This window comes from Anoplopoma fimbria, chromosome 21 (assembly GCF_027596085.1).
Source record: "Anoplopoma fimbria isolate UVic2021 breed Golden Eagle Sablefish chromosome 21, Afim_UVic_2022, whole genome shotgun sequence".
NCBI classification, from domain to species: domain Eukaryota; kingdom Metazoa; phylum Chordata; class Actinopteri; order Perciformes; family Anoplopomatidae; genus Anoplopoma; species Anoplopoma fimbria.
The window spans coordinates 16,251,622-16,279,041 of NC_072469.1; the positions used below are offsets into that span (position 1 = coordinate 16,251,622).

The 27,420-nt window shown below is 38.9% G+C and overlaps 1 protein-coding gene across 1 annotated transcript; it reads right to left on the minus strand.

The window, feature by feature from the left end:
- Window positions 1-27,420, minus strand: olfm3a (olfactomedin 3a). Its single transcript, XM_054623022.1, has 8 exons — window positions 27,339-27,420; window positions 26,864-27,062; window positions 17,871-18,069; window positions 4,505-4,648; window positions 4,028-4,183; window positions 2,756-2,975; window positions 1,206-1,303; window positions 1-911 (listed from the first exon to the last, which is right to left on the minus strand). Exons 3-8 carry the CDS (start codon window positions 17,937-17,939, stop codon window positions 234-236), a joined length of 1,365 nt encoding a protein of 454 aa, XP_054478997.1. The 5' UTR covers window positions 17,940-18,069; window positions 26,864-27,062; window positions 27,339-27,420; the 3' UTR covers window positions 1-233.

A 27,420-nucleotide genomic window follows, 5' to 3' on the forward strand; every position in this document is an offset into this window, starting at 1 on the left:
TCAGCAGCAAAGAAAAAGTCTAAAAAATGTTTAACATGTTTTCCAGTAAGGTATCAAGTCTCTGGTGTCCATGCTCAGTTCAGTCAAGAATCCAGAGCCAAAAATTAGAAAGGTTCAAGAAATGGCAAGTAAAGATACCATAGTCCGTTTCGACAAAAGAAAACATGGTTATATAAGGAGGTCCTTGTATCACAAATAATGGTGCTTTAGTTGTGATTGGAAAAGTATCGTGTTTAAGAGTCATCATCGGTTTTTATGACATGGAAGAGGGTGACATTAAATATTACCTGGTGTCCATTATTCCAGGCATACAGTGCTCTCTCTCTGGCGTTGTAGTCAAGCATGGAGATATGAAAGTACTGGTTGTGGAAAGGTATGTCTATGTATTCGTAACTTGAAGTCTTCGTAGAGTACGCGTAGTAAACCTTTGCCCCTGACAGGTGAGAGTTAGTGATATAGAGCGTCCCACAGATCATGAATGACTCACCCGCATTCCTTTTGGAGTACTCAGTGTTCCAAGTCTTCAGTACATGCAGGGTGTCAGGATCTATCTGGGAGATGACGACATTTCCAGCATTTTGATTGGTTGCGTACACAACCCACATTCCCAGTTCGTCCGCCATGACATCGATGTCGGAGTACCCCCCCCATGTATATGGGTACATGTTGTGGAAGCCGGCGAACTCCAAAGCTCGCTGGGCCAGCACGCTGCCTGTCTCGAAGCTGTACTTGACAATAATGTTGCTCTGGTACTTGTTGTAGTAAAGTGATCCATTGTAGACAATGTGATTGGTTCCCTCCCATTTAAATGGGAGGCTGTAGGTTCGGGAAACCACCCCTGCTACAAAATCGTCCATTGTCTTGTACTCACGCACAATCTTGCTGTTAGTGTAACTGTCCATATACCAAACCTAGATCAGAGAAGATGAAGAGAATGAACGGTGAGAAACAGCCGACATCTGATATAGCCATCAAAATAAACTATTTCCACCCTCTTTTAAATGATAATTATTAAAACATTTATATAATTCTATTACATATTGCCGAAATGTAGGAAAAATTTGCCTTTTAGTTGCTGAAATAAAACCCACTCCATGATAACAGTCCCATCTTCAGCTGTTGAGATATTCTAAAAAAACAACACAAATATATACTGTACACACTGCACAGCGCCCAGAAAGCACTCCCCTGGTTTCATAACTCACCCTGTTTGATGCTAGAGGATCAGTCAACCATGCCCCAAACCGGGTTCCAGATGTCTTTATTGTAACAGGTCCAGTGATTTTCATTAATTTCCCACACGCTGTTAATAAAGAAATGCAGCGATAAGATGTGCTGTGGTGGTTTTTGTCTCTAACTAGATTTCTCAAGTCAATTTCATGCCTGTGCCACCAGAGAGTGTGCCCTCTGTGCATACTAAGATAGTATGCAGAGAGCTGCTTTATTTAACTTGAAGCATAATGGTGCAACTGCTGTTTGTAGTTTCAAGCAGCACAGCTTTCTCATGCCTAGCCCATATTGCTTCCTTTAATGCACCACAAAATTATGTATACACAGACCTCAGATGTCTTATCATCAAAATCTTTAGTTACGAGCTGCTACATGTAAAGTGTAACACATTTGGTTTGAGCACAATAAGCAAAGAACACACACAATTTTTTTTACAATAAATTAAAATACCTAACTTAATATTTATATCATATTTATTCTCCACAAGATGCACTTTTCATACAAATTCAACCAGTGCCCCCAACTCACATTGAAAACTAAAAATATAAAATACATAAAATACAAGAGTCAACATATTTATATATATCTATTTACTTTTCACATATTCAATATAGGGTATTATTTATTTAGAAAAGTGTGGGAGAAACACATTTGATAATAGTCTGATGACTTCCTGTAGTATAAGTGATTGCTTTGGTTGTAAATATCAAGTCCACAACCAGCTTTCTTTTCTACCCAATATAAGGGAATTGCGGACTATATGTTACTTGAACTTTATTAAAATAGACATATACATACAGCTCATGCGTGAAATTTGACCTCTTCATTTAACCAATCCAGCATTTAGGAGCAGCTTTACGGAGAGCAACTTGGGGTTTAGTGTCTCCCTCAAGGACACTTTGACATGAGGACAGTAAGAGCCGGTGATTGAACCGGCAACCTTGTTGTTAAAGGATTCACAGATGTTTTTTGTTTTTTTTAAAGAAGGCTTTCACTAGGCTCCTTTGAAAGATTTTGGAACATCTTATTATTTTTTTAAGGGCAGTCCACAAGAACAAAAAAAAAGTGTTTCTTTTTTTCAATGGCATTGGATCAAGTTGAAAACACACTGCCATTAAACACAGTTTTTGGAGCATATTTTATGTGTAGGATGTTACAACAGAAAAAAAGCATTACAGCCATTAAAAATGGGTTTCAAATAGTTACCTGCTGGTCATAGGTGCAGTTTTATTAACACAGGTCATACGATCTTATACTTCATAACTACAAGGAAGTCAGGCTACAGAGTTTTCTTTAAAGATCTACATTTCTCCTTTGGTTATTTTCTTCAGCCGCAGCAACAGCCGTATACAATGATGACAAGACTCTTATGACAGTGATGTAGTTGTTTCAATTTATGAAATCTTGCAAATACAATTGTAATGCCACTAGTACTTTGTATTCACCAGCACTATCCTTAATTAGACAAAAAAAATAAAAATAATTAAATCACTATACACTCACACATGCAGTGTTCACCACTTACTTAGTTTGCCCATACAGTTGCGGAGCCTGTTGTCCAGTCGTAGGACTCGCTGATAGAGCTCATCGTAGTCAAAGGCCCCAAGCTCCTCCTGGATACCTGTCAGCACTGCTGAGAGGTTCCTGATCTCCTCCTTGAAGTGGGAAATGAGCGCAGCATCCATCTTGTACTGCTCGAGTACAGGGATCAAGGGCTTCAGCTCGTCCATCTTGTCCTTAAGCTCCTGGAGAAGTGACAGTGACAGCAGCAGAAATGGAAAACAGAGAAGTGGAACAATGTGGATAGATGTCATGGTCAGGGACAAGCAAAACTACAGTTTGTTTGACGGAGGAGCAAGCCCTGCTTCAGTACATATTAACTATTTGTTTGCAAAAGAATATACCTGTGTACCTACTGGTGAGACTTGACCACTGGTAACTGATTAGGAATTAAACACGTACCTAGTCCCAACACCCTAATGGAACTGTAGGCAAACCATGAAGAAATTAATTATTCATTCATTCATCCATGCATAATCCATAAAACATGCCGATTTCCTAAAACATCTATTCCTGTGTTTAAATACAATTTCCTTATGAAATTCAGATTTGTTTGAGGCCAGCCTTCTTTTTTAAAAAACATGGCTCTATCTCTGCATTCTTGCCTTGCTGGTGGTTGTTCCACACAGTTGAGTGAGTCCAACTCATTCAGTGTCTTTCAACATGCCACACTAGAGATATCCAAAATCCCATACCAGCTGTCCAACCTGAGATTGTAAGCGCTTTCTGCATTAGTGAACTTCTTTTGTAGTGTATGTATTCTTTAATTTCATGTACAAACAAAAGGTTTGCATGCTGACAAAGGAGTTATATAAGCTACTTATCCAGGCTTTTTCTCAATCTGATCTAAAGGTTGAGGGGACTTGATAACACCCTCATGGCAGTGCAGTAACTATGACTGTGTATGAAAACCATTGTGTAACAATTTGTGGTTTTAGAGGGTTGTGTGCCGTTTCTATTTCTATTTCAGAAGTTGCCTTCAGACCGAGCCAGTCTGGTTGTTTCCCCATGTTTTTCATTCTTTATACTGAACTAAGCTAACCAGCTGCCAGTTGTAGTCATATATTTAAGATTGAGTCAATGAGAGTTGTATTGATCCTCTCAAAAAGAACTGTAATGGCATTTGTGAAATGAATGTCGAATTAAACATTTCAGGTAAATATAGAGAAACTAAATAGAAAAGATCACTTGAACATTTGATTAAATTAGGCAGTGATTAAACAAGGGTGAAGAATACCTGGAAGTTTCTGGCTATGATGGATTTCCTGTCATCCTCAATTTGTCTGAACTTGGTCCTCAGGCCCTTCATCTGGTTTTCCATCTTCATGACATATTGGAAATCCCTCTGAGTGCGCAGGTTCAGCACCTCGATTGACTGAGACATGTTCTGCACCTAGAATAGAACAATGATAAATAATCGTCCCAAACAGGGTTACTTCACAAATCAACAATTAGCAGCATAGTTTCTCTGGTGAGGCTGTGTATGTGCCTGAATGTGTAACAGACAAATTTTGAAAAAGAACAAATGCAGCAGCATACCTGTGGTAAATGCACATGATAAAACAAGTTTTAAGAGGAGTAATAAACTATTTAAAAGAACAATAAAGCTTTTAGAGCTTTTTCCCTTCATAATTCCGATCTTTAACAGGAGTGTGTATTTCTGTGGGCTCATGCTGAACTGGGATGGTATATATCCCCTTTTACATGTGCTTACCTTCTCTAGCAGCTGTCGGAGCTGTCTGCTCTTGGCATCTCTGGAGCACAGGCTCTGTTCTGGTGCCACCACTGTGCAGATGCAGCGGCCATCAGCATCCTGGGCTGAGCTGTACACCTGCCATCCCTCCTTTGGGCCGATAGTCTGCAAGCACAAACATATACGCCCTAAGGTTAGATCGATATTTTAGATTATGTATTGCACAATCAATGAGTTCATATTCATGTGACACTGGTTCTCTTTGGAAAGCTGGTAACCTCAATTAATTCTAAGCATAGCAGCAAAGACATGGTGCTACATATGCATCCTCTATGAAATTACCTAGGCAGACAGCATTGGTGCCAATAGTGGTGTGCAGCTATACACCTTGCAAGAAACAATGATCATGAACAAATTCAACTTAAATCATATTATTATTATAATGAGTGGGTCATAAACTGGATGTTTGATGTTGGATGCTTTTAAGCTGAACACTGACACACACCCTGCCATTTCACTATGACTAAACACACTAATTAGTTCCATCCCTAGACTAGTATATCAGGTATTTCTTCACTGAGATAATCCCCTTATTAAAACATGTGGGCATCTGGATTGCTGACAAAGCACAAAGAAATATTTGTTAGGGAGAGGGTAAAGTCGTCTCTCAGGTCTGGATCGTGGACAAAATGTATAGATATGTGACTGCGTCCACTCTAAAACGTCTTCCTGTCTGCCATTTATCTTGCAAATTTCTAACAGTCGATAAAATTTACTTAGTATTGATGTCTTTCCTGGTCTTCTGTCTGTTGGAGAGGATTGAGTGTGCATGTCTTCGTTTACAAACTCCTTATCCATACTGTTTGGAAGGGCAGCTTACAAAGCCTACTTGGACAAGCAAGACAGATATTCGTCACATTTAATTGGTTGTAGTAAAAGCTGCGTGAGACAGCATCACACAGTGGACGTGCTATCATCAACCAAGCTTATGACCTGTAACCCCACAGAGGACAAAATGCTCCTTGGCCTTTGAAGCAATGTTAACGGTGGGTTACCACTGTAGGTAGTGACATATTAGCCAAACATACTTTCTTACACTGTGTTTTACAGCTTGTGTTTTTGGTTTAGGCCAAAAACAGACACCACCCTGAATCTCTTTCTATACAGAGTATCAGTCTTAATACAGCTCATGGAGAGCCCTTCAACATGTGGAGAAATCAACAGCTTGACAGACTTGCTTTTCCTAGGTAAGGTTGCTAAGCTATGATTGGACAATCACTGTTCATGGGAGGGGCTTGGTATATGGTCAATCGTCCTGTGAGCAGTGCATTCTTTTACATAACTACATGGGTCGGAGTAGCATATTTATAACATGCCCATATGTCATGGATCAAAATCTAAGTTTTGTTTATTCATGTTGTTCTATGACCTAAAAGGTTGTATTGACAATACCTTATCTTTCTCTAACTCTTGCTTAATGTTTTTCCTGTTACTATGTCACAGCAACGCCACTATTTCAAAACTTTGGGGTTATCCAAAGTAAATGCACACAATCTTGTCATTCTGAATCAATCATCTCCATTTCCATTACACAGTGCACTTTGAAAAATTCAGACAAACACTTTGAGTAACTTCAAGTACTTTTTCTCAATTATTCATTGAACCTCTGGCCATGCACTCTCTAGCAATGGAGATATTTTGCTGACGCTTCAATCAAGAAAAAACAGACAAACAAGCCTGAAGGTGCTTTTGTACTCATATAAATATTTATGTACTTTGTCACCAAGGTCTCTGATGGTAAACCTTGACATCCACTATAATCCGAGTGACATATCTGAGAAGGAGGTTAGTTAGGAAGAAGGGGGGTTTATGAACAAGTAGAATAGTTGAAGAAGTGTTTATGTAGGAAAACAGTAGATGGAAAAAACCCCCAATGAAAATAGGACAATGCTGACAAAGAACAAGAAAGAGGACTTGACTGTCAATTAGGGGGAAAGAGATAGAGGAAGGAGAGTGGGTATGCAGGCACATCATGACAGAGATGTAAGAAGGCAGCTAGCATATTATGATGAGATGGGGTGAGGAATAAACAGGAAGGGCGCCAACGTGTACTGAGGAGAAAATGAAGGAAAACAGACATAGAAGTAAAAATAGAGAAATAGGCAAATAGATGGCATTGGCAGATCAGTCCATCTCACCGATGCTTATCTATTAAAAATCAATTAAAAATCACTTACTAATGCATGACAACACAGACGTAAAAGGGATGGTTCCATACAAGCATCGACATTATTCATTATTAGATTAGGACAAATTATTACTGCATCACACAAACAAGAAGCAACATGTTTTACCTTGTCTAGTTTAATAACATTCTATATTACTTATGAAACTATGTTGTTGATGAGGCAAAGACAAATTTTTCAATATGTTCTATCTCTCGCTACGTTAGATAGAAGAAGATCAGACTCCAAGGCTACAATGGTTTCACAGAGCTGCACGCCAAAGACTAGTCATTAATCATCCTCACAAAACAGTATACAGCAGCTCAAAGCTCTCCCCAGCCGAAGAGTTTTGCTCTCTGCACAGCACAGCATCACTTACACTTACACACACACACACACACACACACGCACGCACACATGCATGAGTGGTTACACACAGTATGTTATGCACACACAAACACATAAGAGGTTGCCAAGACACATTTGTGTTTCCTCTGTAGTTCTCTTCTTGATCACCTAGTCTTTCTTGGCCATGGTAAGACTAATGGCCGTTTTAAGGCTGCTGTAGGTGCAGTAGTCATCAGAGAAGTTGCCAAAAGACAATATTTTGTGTCAGTTTTCAATATATAAACCAGAAAACAACAGCCAGATGTATCACTCCTCCATGTTTTATCAAAAAAGGGATCCCGTGGTGCTCTGGCCACTAGCCCAATCAGCACTAAGATGCATTAACGCTTTCTAAAACTCATACCAGATTTATTACGTCCATCAAGAATTTACATGTACATTGACTAGGCCGAGAGCTAATAATCTCACTCCCTGGTGGTTTTAGAATTTTCTTCTTTAAACATCACACAAAATAAGATTTTTCATTGCAGCCAACCAGGGTTCCTGCCAGCAGGTGAGGCAGAGGTTGACTCCCTGCCGGGGCCTAAGCATTGGGGATTAAAAAAAGTTTTTATTTATAAGATGGTTTTTTTAAACCAGAATTTACAAGATCATGACTACAATTTGCAAACTCCTTTAATGTAGCGTAATGTTAGCAAGTGTGCGGTTGAGAGAAGGAGAGACCAAGAGAGAGAAATGATGCGTGTCAGAGGGTTTGTATGAAGTTAGCACAGGCAGCGGTTTATACAAACCATCATTTTGTCCAATTGTTTGTTATGGCATCCACCCAACATCCAACAGGGTTATCTGATATTGACCTGTTTTTTAAAAAAACAGCTAAAACTTCCCAATGATTGAATACAACTTACTGACTAAAAGATTTTAAGACAGCCCAATAGCCACTAATAATGAATGATCATGACTTTATTACTTTTATTGCTGCACACAAGGTCAGTCTTACTTCTAGTCCTACCTATTCGAGCCTCAGTGAAGCCAAGAGTGTCATATACAGTACAGCATATTATGACTGTATCTGTCATCTGGCCAACAGGGAATAACCAGATGACAGGAAAGAAGATTGCTTCAAAATGTTGTATTAGACATGAAGGAATGTTTGATTTGTGCAGGGTCCATGGTCATGGATTAGCCTCAGAGTCCTTCATTTTTGGCATTCAATATGTGTGGAGGCTCTGCATGAATGGAGGTTAAGACGAGATTGTCCTTTTAACTTGTTCCCAAGTCCTGTGGTAAAAGTCTGAACCGTGGTTTGCATGAAGTTTTCCACATCAGTACTAGCCAGTCACTAGCAGTGTGGCTCAATTGGTGCCATTGTATCCCTAGTTTCACCACTTTGGTCCAGAATAAATCCCTCAGCAACCTTTAAATAAATAGTTATGGTCCCCAGATGAATCCCATTTACTTTGGTGATCACCTACCTTATTATTATTAACAATAATTATTTTATTATTATATACAACAGCACCAGCAGGTCAAAGTTTTTAGACCTCTGCATTTTCTTGATGGTTTGGCAGACAGTCATGGTTAACAGACAATATAGCTTCATGAATTTAGACATCTCTGACTTGTCCTTTTAAGTTTTGATTATTTTACACTTCAGTCTGTTGCAAAATTGCCACAGAGACTTCTGTTCTTATGTGTACATCAAACAAATCATTTTGATTCATAATGATACAGTTTGTAATGCGGAGTTAAGAGTACGCACAGTTCCATCAATTAAAAAACATCTCTCCACACAGCCAACTCCCTGAGGACCATCCCTTACTGCCAGTCCTCACCTGTGTCTCCATCCAAAACACCTGGTAACCAGGGTAACTCTGCATACATCAGTTTTTCATTTTAATGAGTCTGGCCAAATTGTTGCCTGCAGCTCTGCATTTTCAATTGGTAGATATGTGGCTGTGATAGGCAACACAATAAAATTAAGATAATTTTTGTTACATTTCATAGTATAATTCAAATAAGGTGAAGATGATTATTTGTAAAGAAAGCAATTTATTTGTGGTCCATTACCAGGATCAGGAGATTAAGCAGGCGACTTTCAAAAATTGTCAGCAAGTATTTGCTGTTCTGAACTCTGAAAATTAGGTATAAAATGTATTAAATACGATTGGTAGAGTTTCCTGTTAGGACCTGTTATAGTTGGACTTTCTCATTGCTCGTAAATATATTTGTTGAAGATGTTAGATTAAAATTGTAGAACAGTCAGCGCTGTTGTCTGTGTTATTTTTTATTTAGACAACTTTGTTTGCTCACAGCTGACATGCGGTACAAAAGTGGACTTGATTTTCCAAATCTTGGATCACTCGTTAGAATCATGGAAAGTCAACAGCACCCACAAAGCATAAACTCAAAGAATTTGAATGAACTTCTCCCTGTGGAAGATATATTTCATGCTTTTCACAGCAGACAGGTATCCTGCCAATTGCACATTTAGTTGAATCCCTTTTGCTGTTTGTTATTCTGTCATAAACATCTGTTTCACTTTGCCTACTTCACACCTAATGTTTTGTGTGATTGAGGAAAACTTGGAGGAGGTTGATGAGGGAGTGAGAGTGAATGGATAGGTGAATCTGGGTAAAATGGTTAAGACTGAGTTAGTGAATGATGTCAGGGAGACTTAGCTGCTGTCATCAGATCTGAATCACTTGCTTTGCCCTCAGCCAAGACCGTGAGCAATTTACGATTACAGTTTTGAAAAGAGGAAGAATATTAGGGTGTGTTGCTTCCTGTGGCTTTACTTTTTCACGGACATTATCAGTTCAAAGTCAAAGATGTTTGTTTGGTCTCTGTCGTCCTTTTGCATTGCATTCTTTTTTATTGCATACATTTTTTTAATCAAGTTCAAAAAAATTAGTTGGTAAAGTTCTGAGGATAATCCAAATGACTTGCTATGTATACTTAATACTTTTTCAACACCAGTTATTTTAAAATGTTTTAACATTTCTTTAAAATCATAACACATCTGACTTGACAGAATATATTATTGCTGCAAAACTATTTGGACTCCAGCAGACAAACTATTCTGTTTAGTGCTGTTTTAGCCACTGCCAAGATTCCCAGTAAGTCCATGTACTATAGATGACTGTCTGCACAGTAAATGGATCTCCACCCTGCTGAGTATAGCCTTGGTCTCTTAAACTAATTTATTTGGCTGGTCTCATGATTGCTGATTCCATTTGCAATACTGTAGAGGTCTGACAATGGGAGGAGCTCCCCAGAGGGATACCACAGGTGAGGTTAGAGGCTGTCCCTGAAAATTAAAAGATTGTCGATGGCAGTGGAAGAAATCAATATGTTATAAATACAGTCTAGATAAACACCTTGAGAGAAATCCCTCAATCCTCTCTGCAGCTGGAACTGCAGTGAGGCAACAACTGGACACAAATAATCTAATTCTAAGTAGCCATTATTATTGTTTAGCCACTGGATTGTAACATGGTAGTACACGTTTACTCTAAGCTGGCCATTATTAGCATTATCTGATATTAAAACTGAAAAAAGAATAGCCCCATTTATACATTTAGAGACACATTTGTTTGTCAGTGATGCCAATAAAGCTAAATCTCATATCACAGTAAGGCTGCCGTCCCACCTGCCACAAGACAGAGACCAAAACAGATGCTATCTATCCAGTCATCTATCAACCTGTCCAAACAAAAAGCCACCAGGGTATTTGAGGCAAGTGAAGTGGAATGCGCATGTCAGTTCTGTAACTGATGATCATACTGCTTAAATGAGTTAACATTTTAGCTCTAATGGCAGGGGAAAATGAACTTGCATGTGCAGCCAGCTCTGTAACCAGACTGATGCCGACATCCAAGACAGCCGTGACAAATGGTAACACCCCTAAATACAGCAGCAACAGCAATCCTGGCAAACTATGATCCTGAGACCAAAAAGGTTCCAGTAAGATACTGACAAAGAGATGATGCATACTATGGGGGTGATGAGGGAGGGGAAAAAAGAAACAGTGAAAGAAAATGCCATCTTTTCTCTGAAATGTGACTGTGATGAAAGGCGTGCAGGGAGATTAATTTCCTCGAGGCGTTCCACCTTCTTGCCCATTTTGACCCCAGCGAAGAGAAGATTGAATAGATAATTCTGCAGGAACTCGGCACATTCTGCCCTAGACAGTCTCTGAATGAGCTACAGCATTATCTTGTTCCCACCCTTGTGCTTCTTCTCAAGGGTGTGCTTCAGTGAGTCTTGTGGCTGAACAAGACGGCATGTCAGTCATAAGCACCACGGAGGATGATAATGAAACGGTCATCAAACATTATTGGTGGAGTAAAGTCAGCGGACATTTTTTGGGCCACACTGACTACTACATGCATACATAAGCAGAATACTAAGCAGCTGTGACATTACTCTGACATAAAGCCTTTTCTCAATATGCTGAAATGAAGTCAGGTTGAAGATGTCTCAAATTATGATGGGTAGTAGAGGGGGTGAATCAGTGTAACCAAAATTAAAAAAAAAAAAATAGGATGTAAGATAAGACTGATGTATTTGAAAAAAGAAATTTAAGCACCCTCGTCTTGAGCAATACTCTTTTGGGATAAATCTCACCAAAGTATGCCCTGTAATTGGGATTTTTACTTATGATGTTGGTTAATCTAGTGGTGCATCTACCAGAATGAGAACCCTTCTTTAATTGAAGCCCAAATCAAATCTATGTCATCAACATGCGCATGGCTCAGCAGCTTCTCGGGGTAAGTGTTTGTAAAGTGAGTGTGTGCTCATTAGTAGTGCGTAAGAAAAAGAAATTTGAATCTGGGAAAAGGACATTCATGCCATATTAATGTCACAGAATCTGCAGAATCTGTTTAAAAAAAGGTTGCAGCAAAGTTAGTTCACCTGATTATTTCTTCTAACCTTTGAATTTTCTCATTCTAATTATGCTCCGCAGTGGTGTCAGTAAGGGGATGTTGAAGCAGTGCCAACAGACTCTCCCCTTCAGCCTCCATTCTAATGTAGAAGCAGAAGAGTGTGGGGAAAATAAGATTATGCATAAATTAAGGATGTATGTGTTCACACTGGTTTGATATCAGCGGGGCAATAAGCAATGATCGCAATTATAGGATCTACTAGGATAGAACCGTCAGAGGAATGCTTTAAACTCTAAGATACCATTTCATTAGTATGTTCAGTGCATTTCAGGAGGTCCTTTGAAGTTATATGGCAATTTATTTGCTGTAACTACTTAAACTTACGTCCTATACTTTTATTCAGTTAACCATTTGATGTTTCTTAGAATGCCTTTCAGCAACTTTGAGAGTGCCTTATTGCTTCAAATGTGAGCAGGTTATATAGACATGGTGTACAGTCACAGTAGCTTGCTGGCTAACTAGTTTGTGGACTCTTTCATGTTGCTTAATGCTACTGCTGCACTGTATGAGTGGTGAACATGTGTGAAAAATTGTGAGAAGAGAAACAAGCGCTTCTTTGATTTTGAAGAACAGACACCAAAATCGGGTACTGACAATTAACTTTTAAGGCTGGTATTAACCTCCATTGTACAGCAACTGTACTGGAAATGTACAATTGACCATTATGACGTCCCCCGAACAGTGATTGTCCAAATATGGCTAATACACAGCAGGTCTGTCAAGCTTTGGATTTCTCCACATGTTGAAGCTGTGTGCATGGGGTCATAGCAAGAGTGATACGTGACATCTTCAAAGTGTGGAGGGTGATTTTCCAGCCTTTCAAAAAACAGAAATACGAGAGCGAAGATGTAAGGAATGGATAAGATAGTGGGTTAATTTAATCTTTAAAGCCTGGCTTACAATCTTAATGCCTACATAACGGAGTATTGACTTCTAATGAGCACATTATGTCAGCTAGTGTGTCAGCTTAGCAGCCAATTCTTAACTAGATGTACAATGCATTACTTGTATCTTCTACAAGGATCATCAACTGATTTTTTGCCTGGTACATGTAGTTTTAGCAAAATATCATGTATGTAACCATCAAATTCATTATAAAGATTACAACATTCTCGTTTAAACCGAGTTATCTAAAGCTGATCAGTTCTGACAAGTTGTCACTTCAGCTGTGAAAACTGATTTTTGCTTGCTATATAACGAGAATCAAGGAACAATTGTTCCAAAATGTATATTTTATTTATTTCGAAGGTATAAATCTGCCCCAGTTATCAGTGTTTTAGCATATAAACTGTGCTAGATTGAAAAGCTTAGCAAAAGGACTACGAAAGAAAACCTTAAAATACACCAAAATACACAATAGACACATTGCCAGTAGCCTTGTGGTATACTTTAAGTTTTAGGTAACCTACTTTAAACTCTGCTCGAGAACTTCATAATCAGCCGAGATCTGCCTGTCTGTTTAAAGCTACTTAATAAGTTATATTGCATTTTATCCTCGCTAGTAGGAAATTAACAAGCAAGTCCATAATCATCTCGCTGGTTGAATGAGTCCAGTATAAATTCATTGAGACCACAAATGTCTTCCATTCCTCCCAAGGCCAGCTCTCATCCAGTGACATGCACGTGATATGGGCTCCGCTTGGGCTGTAATTACTGTAATCGGGAGGGCAACAGAGGGAGAGGTTCATAACTATGCCCCCGGTAGTTTCAACATCATGTCTCACTCCTGTAATTATGGCTTAGACTATTATTAACTGAGGTGCATTCACCCAGATGAGTAAAAAAGAGCTCAAAACAGGGTAAAGTCATTTAAAAGACTCATAATCAACATATATAAAAGGAGAGCCATTTTAAGAATTTCATAATGACACACAGTCATATAATCTCTGTAGATGTATCTCCTTTTAGATAGAATAGTATGGACTAGAAGCTGTTCAGACGTACCTGTTCGTTATTTGTCACTGTCAATACTTGGACATCTTATTACTTATCAACAGGATTAATTCACTTGCCTGACAAACATAAGCTCAATAGAATTATTCATAAAATGTTCCTGCCCCACATACCTTACAACTGACACATCCTAAAGAACGTATTAAAAGAAAGTGACAGGCAACTCATTACGACCTCACACAGACTCAAATCGTCTACCATATCTCTAAGGCTGAGCAGAAAGCGCCTCATATTTACCCTGCTGCTGGTGTAACCAATTCACATCCATCATCAGTGGACTTTCTTTATTTCCAGTCCATCAGCTCCGACTACCCCCTCCCTGTTTCAAACATGAAACATGCAGCGTCACAACTAATGACTTTGTTGGCAGCCTTGTGGCGGGCTGTTTGCTTTGTTTGTGTTGACACATATATATTTAGAGGGTGTCATCTGTAATTCGGCCCCTGGTGGAAACAGTGATGTGAAATCAGGAACGGTTGTGTTCATGTGTAGGTGTGTGCCTACAGCATCTCTCATCTTTTAATATGGCATCTGTGGCAGACAAATTCTCCTACCGAGCCCGAGTGTATCATCCACAAAAATGCTAATGCAGCTGGAAAAGAGTCTCAAACAAGCAGAAACAGCATCGGCTCCTGGCAGACGACACCTTCAGCTCTACAACACACTATCAATTCAGGGAATGCCTTTTTATGCTTCATATGATTAATGATCAACAGGATGTCATATTGATGAGTTGACTTTACATTTGTCTCCCCACCCTTTACAGCCATGATCATATTTGTGGGCATATTTTGATCACACATAATCAAAGCCTGAAATATTTTAAACAGAGGCTGAAAACTGTAACGTTATATATTGGCAAATGTGGAATTTACATTACAAGTAGAGTAGACTTTGTGTGTGAGTGTGACTGCATGTTGGTGTGTGTATGCTTGCTTGCCACCTACTCACAGTGGCTAACACAAAGGGCAAGTGCCTACACAAAGCTCCATCCCACTGGTGTTAGAACGTGAGCCCCAAGAGAAACTGCTCCTAAACATCGACATCATTCAGTGTTACTCCAGTTTTGTTCAATGCTGTCCTGCACATCATTTATTGAGGTGCTTTAAGGTTGGCTAGGCACCCGTTTGCTGTTACTAACCAGCTGTAACTTCATATCCCATAAAAGAGACTGACACGTATCGGGGCGAGGGTTAGCCCATACTGTACAGATACCATAGGCTTCTCTATATGTCCTCAAACCCGAGAGAAATACAGCCATTAATAGTGAGCCATGACTGTAGCAACGCTCTGAATTACTTTTTGTGGCCTATTTCAGACTGGCATTACCGGATCATAAAAAAGGGTTATAATGAAAGACAATGTTGAAAAAAACATAAACTATAACTTACATAAAATCCATGTGATTCAACCTAAAATCTCAAAATTGTTTTGTTTTTTTACACTTTTTGGTCATTAGCTGTGACGACCAAGAATTTCAAGTGGGCAGTTGAATTCTGGCAGCGGTCTGACGTCAGATTCCTGGAGTCTATTAAGTCTCTCTCTCCAATCGATATGTCCTCCAGGTGCAGGATATAATGTGTAATCATAAAACACAAATTCTAGTCATCATTTTGATCATGATGAGAGTAACACAATGCCGTTAGCAGTCGCTGTGTAATTACCCGGCTGGCACAGACCATAAGGGAAAACTAAACTATGCAAATATTTCATATTCTCACAAAGGCTCCTTTGGGATCTGTTGTGTACAATGCAGAGGTAATATCTGCCAGGATCATGCAACACCACAGCAAAGGGGATTCTATACCATCAGCCTCAAGTTTGGAAAGTTCATCCAGAATAAATCTGGGTTTTAAGAGGTTATTTTATGGTTGCTAAACTGAGCCTCTGGGGAAAAAAACAAAAAGAGAGCAAGAGGTAAAGGCTGCCACCCCTTACTATAATGAACAAAGCCTTGTGTACAACGTCTGACAGCCTGTGAGTGACAGCTTAATAATTTCAAGCTAAGCGTATTACTATAAAAGGTTTGTCTTTCCAGATCTTTTTTAACACTGAAGCAGAAAGGAACGTGCAAGCAATTTGCATGCAGGTCTCGCTCCAGCAATATCTCATATTCCGAAATGGCAGCGGTGCATTCATTGATTATCAAAACAGATAAAACATTTTGAAACTGAACTGAATGATAGTCATCAGATGTAACATTGCAGAAATGTATTTCTAAAATGTAAATAAGATGACAGTAGATATCCAGAGCTCTCTGGTCACACAATAAAAAGAACCTGTGGACCAGGGATGCACATGGCTGCAATGTTTATTCTCATATCTAGTTCATGTATCCATTACATTTTCACTGAATTGCTTAACCTATAAAGTGTTAGAAATAACAAAACCAAAGGCATCATATTGCTTTTTCTGTAAGACCACCAGGTAAAACAAAGGGCATGGAAATCATATGAAACTGAAAAAGCAGTAAGACCTCACATTGGAGAAGCTGAATAGGAGACGTGGTATTCTACTTGATGACAGTAAACTGCCTAATTGATTAATCACCTAATTGTTTCAGGACTATAGGATCAATGATCTCAACACTATGTATAAAGCAGTATCTGCCATTGGATGTACTCTCATCAGCATCATTGAGCTACTACATGATGGATAACGTTTTCTCCTCTTCTGTGGGTTGCTGCATAGCCAGAGAGCTTGTGTGGTGAAGTTTCAGCACCAGCGAATGCACAACTCCACAGCCTCACGACCAGAAGACCCAGAGCAACATATTGATTTCTCCATTAATCATAGGGGACTTTGAGAGGAGTTGTCCTTAAGTCACGGTTATTTCAGCTTGCCCTTAGTACAAAACTACAAATCACTGCCCATGCAATTCCAAAAAATTTACTTCATGCAATTTGCTCAAAGATAAACCAAATTCTGACAGAAACAGGAACACAGTTTTTAATTCAGACAGAAGAGATACAGTCCTTGGCGGGGGACGAAGAGGTTATTCCTCTGAGACTGAGTCTTAGGCATCACTATGTGCTAAAAACAATCAATAGCCTATGCTGAAATGAATGTCTCGCCCAATGCACTTGCTCTCACAATCTCAACATAACATATTTATCTTATAAACAAAAGAAGATCCACAAGTGGGCAACATGTGTGCATGTGAGGCTGAAAGGTGATTATTCACAAAGGTATTGAGTCCCAGCATACATTCCAATCTTGGAACATACAATTGATATTCAGGGAAAGTAAGACGCTGATTCGATGCTGTGCCTATTGTATGCATGATACAGGACTTTCCATTTCTCTTAGAAAAGAAATGCACTGAAAGTGGCGGTTAAATGTTTTCTTGCTGTTAGGGGAAAGATTATTCTTATATAACAGCACTTCAATACCTTCCCGAATGAATAGGATCTATTTGTAAATTCGTCATACCCATAATTCCCGAACTAGCAGGGCATTTTCAAAAAGATCCCAAGTTTAAGAATTGATTCATATCACTGGTTTCTGCCCACCTTTGTCGAAGAGCGCTGCAGGCATACTGATTAAACTATTCCTATTTCAAAATCATTATTATAATGTGAATAAGTACAGCTAGGTGTTTTACACCCACACCGAAGTGCAGTGCATGCTGTGGGTTTGTGAAGCGCGTTTTAAATCTTGTCTAACCACGTTTATATTACTGCTGGTAAGAGAAGCAATATAGAATTGTAGGACTTTTGATTGAAGTTTGGCTTGACAGCCTTCATAAAAGAGACTGACACGTATACTGTACAGATACCATAGGCTTCTCTATATGTCCTCAAACCCGAGAGACATACAGCCATCAATAGTGAGCCATGACTGTAGCAACGCTGTGGTATTAAACAAGTGGCAGCATGCGATTAGAAAAATATAAAGAAATAAGAAACTCACCATAGAGGGATATAATCCGAAGATGGTGAGGGAGAGGACGGGGTACAGGACGCTCAGCAGGACCCGCATGGTGACCGGTGCAGTCCTTTAACACAGAGCGTCTGTCCTCTCGGTCACCTCACCGCGCCTCTACTGTAGTCCAACCACAGAGGGAGCACACGTTCACCGGCATCACACCCACAGCTCCCCGGTGCTCCGTCTGAAAGCAGTGCCGAGAAGAAAAAAAAAAAGTTTTGAGCGAGAGGGAAATATTCAAATATTTCAGTTCCAGCAGACTGCAGGGGAGGCGCACCAAGGATGTGACATCACTTGATGGGTTTATCAATCCATCTACCCATCTATACTATATATCTATATCATCGTTCTATATATAGTATCTTTCAATATATAGGATCTATCCATCTGTCAATGTATGTATCTATTTATCAATTATCTATCTCTGTAGTTAATACCATGACACTTGGATATTGATGACCTTCATATTCACCTTCATATATTATCTAGTTGTCTTTCAAAGGAAAAATAGGAAACATGCTTGTTTATTTCAGTGCCCATACCTCTTACTATCACTAAGCTAAGATTCTGCCAAAAAACTACAGCTGTGTGTGTGTGTGTGTGTGTGTGTGTGTGTGTGTGTGTGTGTGTGTGTGTGTCATTTAGCTCTTACTCAAATTGCTATGCATAGACATGATGACGATGACGATGATGATGATGATGACAAAAAAAACGGCAACAACAATTGTGTGATAATGTGTGATTAGAATGTGTATCCATGAACAAATAGTTTGTATTTGCACAAATGATCTGCAATTGGTGCTGGCCATCAATACATTGTTCATCGTGTTACAATGGGCATTATGCTGGCAGAGATTCAGATCAATTGATAAGTAGAATATGAACTTGCCCTACAATTTGCACACAATCTAAGTGGTGTTTTCCTACTTGTTTCTCTTTTGCTTGGCTTAGATGTACTATATTTAAGGTCATCAGGAAAAAAACAGATGGTAAAAAGGGTGCAGCAATAACAAAAAAAAGACTAGATAAGACTATGGTTCCTCACATTTTCTTCAAAAAAGGAGAGGGAAGCAATTGAGGGAGCCTGGTTCTTTATGACTCTCGTTCAGAGCTAGAGCTGAGAGGTTCTTATTTACAATGCTGACGGGTGGGTCCTACACACATCTGTGGTTACCTTCATACTGTATAGTTTCATGAATATCTCATGCCTGAGTTATTCATGAAACTAGTCATCAGTGGAGCAGCAGTGGGGAGATGAGATGCCAGTGCAGGCTGGTGTGAAGATGCATGCCTCTGGGAAAGCAGCGGTACAATGCCATGAGATACAGTGCTGCTGGCAGTTGTAGTCAGTTGAAGTCTTGATAATCTGGTCATCAGCTGTGTGACATTTTGCTCCAGGGGTTCTCCCACTGTGTCATGAAGAAGAATCTCTCCACAAAATCTCTCATCACAGCAGCGATGTATTTCTTACTTTCTGGTCTGTAACTCCTTATATTCAGTTACACGTCTATCAAAACACAAAGCCAAGGTCAGAATAGCTTTATGTGTGCTTTTTCTCATCTGGTAGTTCCTCGTGAGAATGTTGACCCGTATATATCACTAGAAATACAGTACAAAAAGATGAAAGTAATACACCAATTGAAGATTGTTCTATTGGTCACTGGGATTATCTATGTTTTCTTGTAAGCTTTGGTACCATTTTACATACCTGGTACAATTTTAACATAGACAGTTGGCGTGGAGTGAGAATAGGCAACTATTTTAAAAGGAGAAACTGAATTATTTCCAGCTTTGAATCTAAATACATTTTCAATTGCATGCAGCTTTGTGTATCGTATGCAGAAAATTGATACAAATGTACATGAAAACAATTCTAAAAATGCAAAAACAGTCCCCCAGAAGACAGTGCTTCAGACTTTGGTAATTGCCCGGACGCAAACTCTAGTGCCACCAGCAGGTACCAACCTTTGGCTTTTGGTAATGTCTTGAAAAAGTATTGAATGGATTGCTAAGATAAATCAAGTACAGCTCTGTGAAAGCATCACAGAGTTGCTAGCAGGAATGAAGACTCTTGGTCTCATTAAATATGCAAGAAAGTTTCATTTAAGAATGCAACCATGTTTTCTTCTTTCTTTCAATACAACTTAACTCAAGGAAAAATGATCTTAATATAAAGGTTCTGCTTTTTGTACCAAACAGGATGCAATCATGTAGAGGAACAGAGTGAGGAATTGGAAGATGAGTGTAAAAAATCCTACTTACATGTCCAACACCCCTCCAGTAGCACTCTACTGGAGGGGTGTTGGAGGACTAATTGTTCTGTAGAAGTACCGTGGCTTCGCAGAGGACACTCAACTTGTTTAGTTGCACTAACAAACACCTTAAGTTGGTGTGGGAATAGCAAACTGAAGTGGTGACCAACCTTTCTGTAACTCGGTGAGTATGAGAGACTAGGGGCCTTTATAACTAAAGGAAAACTTCTCCATAGGTAACTAAAGATCTGCTCAATCTTCATATGCAGAAGGTTGGGGGGAATGTTGTTTCTTAATACTTTAATTAGCAGGATTATGCATTTTCTTATTCATCCATACAGTTTATCTGGTATGTTTTGAGCAGTCTGCTGTTTAAGGTGCCATGCTGTGTTTGGACTGCAACACTGTTTTCTGGCAGAGAGAAAAATGCTCCTGTCATAGTTTAAAGCGGGGGTTGAAACTGCTTTTCAATACACCACTAAGCGCTGCTTACCAATGAGCTCCTCAGAGCCCTTTGTTTGAAGAGGAAACTTTGACACTGAAAAGGAAGCAGGCTTACATCAGTGTTTGCATGTTAATTAAACAAGTGTGACCGCCAGTTTTTGGGTGAAATGATAAAAGGAATTTAAATCTAATCTACAAAGTATATTGGGGGGGAAAAACAATCCAGGAGTGATGCAATGCCTATTCACACCAGTTTAATGGAGTGTTAATGGAGCAAGTTTTAATACAGTTCATATGGTTAAGATGTAGTAATTAAAATCAAACAGACCTTCTACTGGAGGAGACAAATAGACTTAATTCTAAAGCCATGTTTGTGAACTGCAGGTTCTGCTGTTGGTTATGCGTAATGCTGTTAACATACATTAATATACATACATTTGTACATACATTTAGTACTTTATACGCTATTTGATTTGTTATTAACAGCTTCCATCTCATCTCTGCTCATTTATACCTTGAAACTGGTCAAAACTCTCTCTCCTTCTCATTTACCTCTTTTCTGCTGTCTTTGATTCTTTGGGAATTATTAAAGACGTCTGTAAAAAACAACAGAACTGAGATGTTGCATGTAGCAATTATTTAAACTGTCGCGTTTACACAGCGCCTGCACACATGTAGAAATGTTTGCATGTGTCTGAATTTATCAGATTATAAGGCGCAAGCTGGTGGTAAAGGTTAATTGTGCATCACTGAGGGATAAGCATGTGTGTGTATGTGTGTTGTGGCATTTTAGTCCATCTAATGAGTAGTCTGAGGAGTAAGGATGCTTCATGTGGCGGTAAGTTGGAGTCTTGGTAAACAAAGTATACTACCAATACTAACCACAGCGTTGTCTTCCAATGGCTTCGGTCCGAAGTGCAGAACTACCTGTAGCATTAGCTAAGCATGGATGACTATTTATTGTAATTTATCATCTCATAAATGGCAAGAATCACATGAGCAGGCATGGAGGCATGAGCAGCAGTTCAAATACTTGTGCTGTGACCATAACATTTGCCTCTCCTACATTTGGAAAAGTTCACTCTCCAACTCTTGTCACTTCTGTTAATGAGATGTGTGACACTTTAAAGAATCTTTCCATATCCCCAGAGGTAGCCAGTATATGTGATGTAATATTCACTTTTAAATGTCTTTTCATCATTTCGAAACACACAACTACAAAACATCTGAGAGCATCAACAATATGCAACCTGACTGTACAGTATCAAAGCCTCAACAAAGCTAGGGAAGGAGGAGGAACAATAACTCCAATAATCCACCCAATCCAAGTCACAATCAAATCACTTCTTATCCAAGCATTATTGATATACAGCTCGCCTTCACCAACATTAAAGGCGGAACAGATTCCAAAGAAAAACCTGACCACTAACCACATGAAGACACAATCCTCGGTGAAAAAGTCATAGATAGCTCAACAATATACAACTCAATATCATCCATCCACCCCATACAGCAGATAAGCCCGTCTTAGAGCAGTGGCATTCCGCCTTAATAACCCCAAAATATAACACTATAGACAAACAGTGGGGTGCGGTCAATAAGGGGCATGGACAATAATGTAAAAGGGCACAATAGTGGGTTGCAGTTGCGTGATGCATTGAGTGTAGGTTTGAGTATTGTACACACTCACATACAGATAACTATCCACAAACAAATGTGGGAAATGTGTGACATTATGGCAAAAAATTAAGAATTAATTAAAATTCCCTTCAGGATGCCCCTTCAGACGAGTAAGGGTCTCATGTGTTGTCAGCTTTTGGTAAAAGGTCACAGCAGGGCAGCTATTGTACAAACCAGAGGGGTATTTGAGGCAACAAAAGAAGCACCTGGGGGGCACTTGGACTTTGAGGTGGTTTAATTTGAGGATTGCACTTGAGATGGCCAAAGTGCATCTCCGCTGTGACATGAAGCACGGCAATACTCCAACAGGGAACATACTCTGGTCCAATGAATACTTTTTAAGGGGCATTTCTGCACTTAAAGCAAAAGGGGCAAGAGTCAGTTTTCCTCTGAATAACATTCTGAAGCAATATGCTAAAGAACAGAATCATGGAACGAAAAGCAAAGCACAGATGAAACTCTACCTGTCATGCATCTGACACTCTTCAACACCATTGCTGACAGCTACAGATAATACGGATTAAAGCAAATAAAAAGCAATAAAACTGGTCCACACATTTACTCATTTGACATCAGCAGTCATTACAAACGCATCATAATGGCACTCAGGTCATAAGACAAAAATCAAGCACTAGTACTGCAATGCATCAGGGCAATAATGAGCAATCATCCCCGCAGAAAACCGGGGAAGAAGCACGATTGACCACTGAAACTTGCATGCTGCACGTGCGCACACACACACACACACACACACGCACACGCACACGCAATGTTCCCTACAATGGCACTTAACTAGAACAAACACCGACCACATCTGAATATGCAAGATATGTCTGAACTATACAGTATGTGATAGTGTATGTCCTGTTATACCATATGTCGTTGTTTTAGTAAGAAATGTATTGATCATTACAGATATTTATTACACGTACACTTCAGCCTGTGTTTCATGTTTCTCCTGTCATAGCTTGACAGCATGGACAGACCAATATCCAATCTGTATTAAAATTGTTCCCATTACTGCTTACTCTACTTCCCTTTTCCTCTTCTGTCTGTCTTCTCTGTCTCAGAATTACATTCCTGCCCTTTTGCTTTCCTTATTTGCTATTGCTGTATCGTCCTTCCTCTGTCATTCCCTCCACTGTGTTATTCCTTTTCCATTCTCCCCCTTGTTCTATTCTGGCATTAGTTGCTCAGCAACATCAAGTGGTATTTGGTGGGACAGAAAAAAATAGAGGGGAAGAAACAGCACATTCAACGTTAGGGGTCTTTTGTCATTCTGCAGTAGCTGGTGGGTCTGAAAAGCACTTGGACCTTTGAGTGAACACCAACCAAGGCTGTCATTCACTGATTAAACAGTTCTGCTACATGCCTTTTTTTCAAAATAACACATTGTATATTAAATGGAGCTAATTATTGGTACCTTTTGGACTTTTTGAAAACATATGGTGCTGCAGTGCTGCATTGTTTTTATTCTATAGTGCAAGGATGCTCTTATTATAAGCACAGTAATCTGTTGAAGGCTGTAAAGATACATTAAATAAAAAAGAAGACGACTCCAGATAGTTTCACCAACACATTCAAAAAAAGTTTGGCAATGTTTAATGAGGTAGGCATGTCTGCTCACCTGCACCTACATGTTTATACTTGATGATAATGAGAGCTGCTCAGGTTGAAGGTGGGTGGAGACATGCTGCAATTATGTGATGTTGCAATAATACATATATTAATAAGGCTGGATGCGCTCCAAAGCGTGGTTTCCAACGGTACATGCGTTCTTTAACCTATGGCCCTGTAACATGTAAATCCTATTCCACATCTCCCAGGATAATTTACAATACTGAGAAATTTGATACATATTTGACATGGCTAGTTAGAGCAGCTGAAAACAAATTATACTACTGTACTCTCTCTGTCAGCACTTGAAGGCTGTGAAAAGATTACACAACATCTGTATCATCTGCAGATTCACTATCATAGCTGCTCCCTTAAATGCTGCTTACACTTCACTTCAAGTTTTAGGGAAATGGGGGCTCACGGTGTTTTGGTAAGAAACGTTAGACGTAAACTGTGTTGGTTTCCGATTGAATTGAATAAAAGTAATGAACTTCACAATAACTATATAAACATTTTTCATGGTATACTGTGCTAATACAATTTCACCGTCTTTAATTTAGAGAAGTGTTTTTTTTATTTATGATTACTATAGGATATAAAAAAGTCTTCTTGACATGGTGTTGCTTCTTCAAATGAAACTCAAAAACTTTCAACAACAACACATTGATCAGTATGTGCACAGCTAATTACAACATACAGTGTACCAATTAGCTCTTATATAATTGCCTCTTGAATGCTGATAGTAGAGTGGCCTCTGGAGAATGACTGCTCCTTTGTTTGAACCAGATATATATCTCTGTATTATCCTCCGCAATAAAATATGCCTTTGCTTATTAGTCGCATTTTAATATCATATTTGAAAAAACGGCAAAGTTGTGACTTTGGAGTGTAATGCATCCCGTCTTTGCATCTTGCTCTCACAAGATTATGCTAATTTTGCCAAAGGGTTAGAGCAATTAACTGAACACCAAACAAGTTTTTCTCCTTTTCTACTTTAAGCTGCTGTAATGAATTTATGTGTATGTCTGGGAGGAAACGCAGTATTCTCTGTGTGGTTTTCCTAGAAATAAAAGATCTCTAACACAATAAAGTGCCCTTAAAATGCTAACACATAAGAGGAACATATGCAGTATGCTAATAATTGTTATTAAGTACAATTTAATTAGAGTTAATGCTTTAATTATTATTAATCAGTTAATGACCTACAGTTTTGTCACTCTCCGCGGAACAACTTCAGCAATATTGGATCTTAGCTGGATGGCCAACCATAGTATATAGTATATGGCAATATAAAATAGACAGACTTGAAAACAATAACTTTCTTTCACACTTTCTTTCCCCTATCAATCATGTATAAACATGTTATAAATGATTTACAACAGACCATAATGTAGTTGTTAACAGATTTAAGTGTTCATGAATGTATTTGTTTACAACTTTAACTCCTATGTGGAGTGCTGTATGAAGAAATAATACATTTCAATATTGTAAAACACATGTGTAATCACGTAAAATATGATTTTATGGGAGAAGTTATAATTGTAGAAAAGGACTGTACTTAAACAAACACTTTAAAAGGCCCTTATATTGTGTAGTGTTATGAGTTATTTTTTAAATGTTAAACATTTTGAAATAACATATCCATATTAGTGGAGACTTTTGCCTTGGCCTGAGAATCTGCTGTCCAATCTTTCATGTCAACTGCTTAGACTTAACATCATGCCGTACAGCGCAGTGACCACTGATGATGATTTTCCAACTGATTGGTTGGACAGTGGTGCTGCAGAAGTCATAATAGACTAAATGCTTGCAGCATGATACTTTCTTTAATCTTCACTCTTTTCTGATGTGTCCTTTCCTCAGGTCGCTTATCTCTTCATGATACGGATTTGCTTTTCTGTTTGTCATGAAAAACTCTATGCTGCAGAGATGTGTGGCAAAACAATCAGTCTACCTACTTGCATGACTGAGAATACCTGGGGAAATGTCAGCTTGTCCATGCTGAACCACAAATGAATCATAGTGCTCGAGTGTATCCAGGTTTCATTTTTATGAAATTACAAACAGCTTTGTATTTCAGTCTTCAATGACACTCACTGGTGACTCTGATTAACTGACTCATGGCAGCAGTTAATGTTCCAATATTTGCCCCATATATCATAACAGTATTGTATATTGAGCAACCGATTTGCACCTCATATGTAAAAGGTAGTGAGGAGGATAACTGTTTCCCAATCCCCAAATAAAAAGCTAATTTACTTGTCTGTACTATCACCACCAGCACTCATGCTCTCTCCACCTACACTTTTTGAATCAAAAGCTGGATGCAACAAGTTGAGGCCTTTTCTGTGGGGATTGTTGAAAGTCCTTCTGTGAGACAAATCATTAACCGATGAAGGAGTTAGAAAGTGGCTAACAACAAACACATTTCATTCCAAAATGACTGCTGCCATATATTATCACATGCTGATCAAATCTCAAAGCCTTATTTAATTCAAGGCAAGGGGTTTTCATTATGACCAGCTATTTTTTCAAGGCTGATATTTCTGAATTTATCAAGCACTCATCTTCATATGGCGATTAAGGTCAGAGAATAATGCAGTCAACAAGGTGAACTTACAAATTGTTATTAAGATCTCCTCTTCATGTTAATCAAAACTCTCATCTCTTTTGTATAATATAATACTGATTTGCTCAATATTTGTTCTGATAGAAAACACTTAAATGGTAACTTTGGCATTTATCAACCTGGACCCTATTTTCCCATGTTTTGTGCCTAAGTGACTAATGGGGACCACAACTTTTGAATTGTTCTGGTAGTGAGGGAGAATGCTGCAGACGGCAGATGCTAAAGAGGCTGCAATGTTGCTTTGGGAAACTCCTCACCTTCAGTTTATGTCCACTATATGTTGCTACTGATGAATTCAAATAGTCTGGCAAGATTATGGAAAGCACCCTACCGGGAAATAAAACATTTTTCCGTACCTTTTGCTTGATCCGGTCTTTGTGTTATTGTGGGTCTCGCTGGGAGAAGTCTCCTTCAGAAATCCTGTGCTCTCTCCGTGCTGTGTTGGCCCCATGGATGTATACTCAGCTATACAGACGGCTAACCACTCTCCTAATCAAGGTCCAATGAACTGACCGATGTGTTGCATTTGGCAGTTTAATAGGATTCATTGTAAAACTGTGGACAAAAGAGCAAGTATATACAGAAGGAAATGCTGCCTCAGCACACAATGTAAAACAAAGCTTTGTTTAAAGACTATATTAAATCTTTCACCAAAACATACAAATAAAGGACTAACAAGCTGTATTATTGGCGAATTGCAAGGTAAGGCTGTGAATCCAAAGGATGACTATTTCCTCATATGTCAGTAAAACAAAAACAAAAAAAAGGATTTTACTGTACTAAATCACAATAGGGTCAACCATACTTATGCAAATAAACAATGCTACTTACAGAATATGCCATGTATAAACTGTGAATGTGTGGATGTCATTAGATTGTGGCCAGCAGTAACATGTGGCTGCCTTAGGTAGGC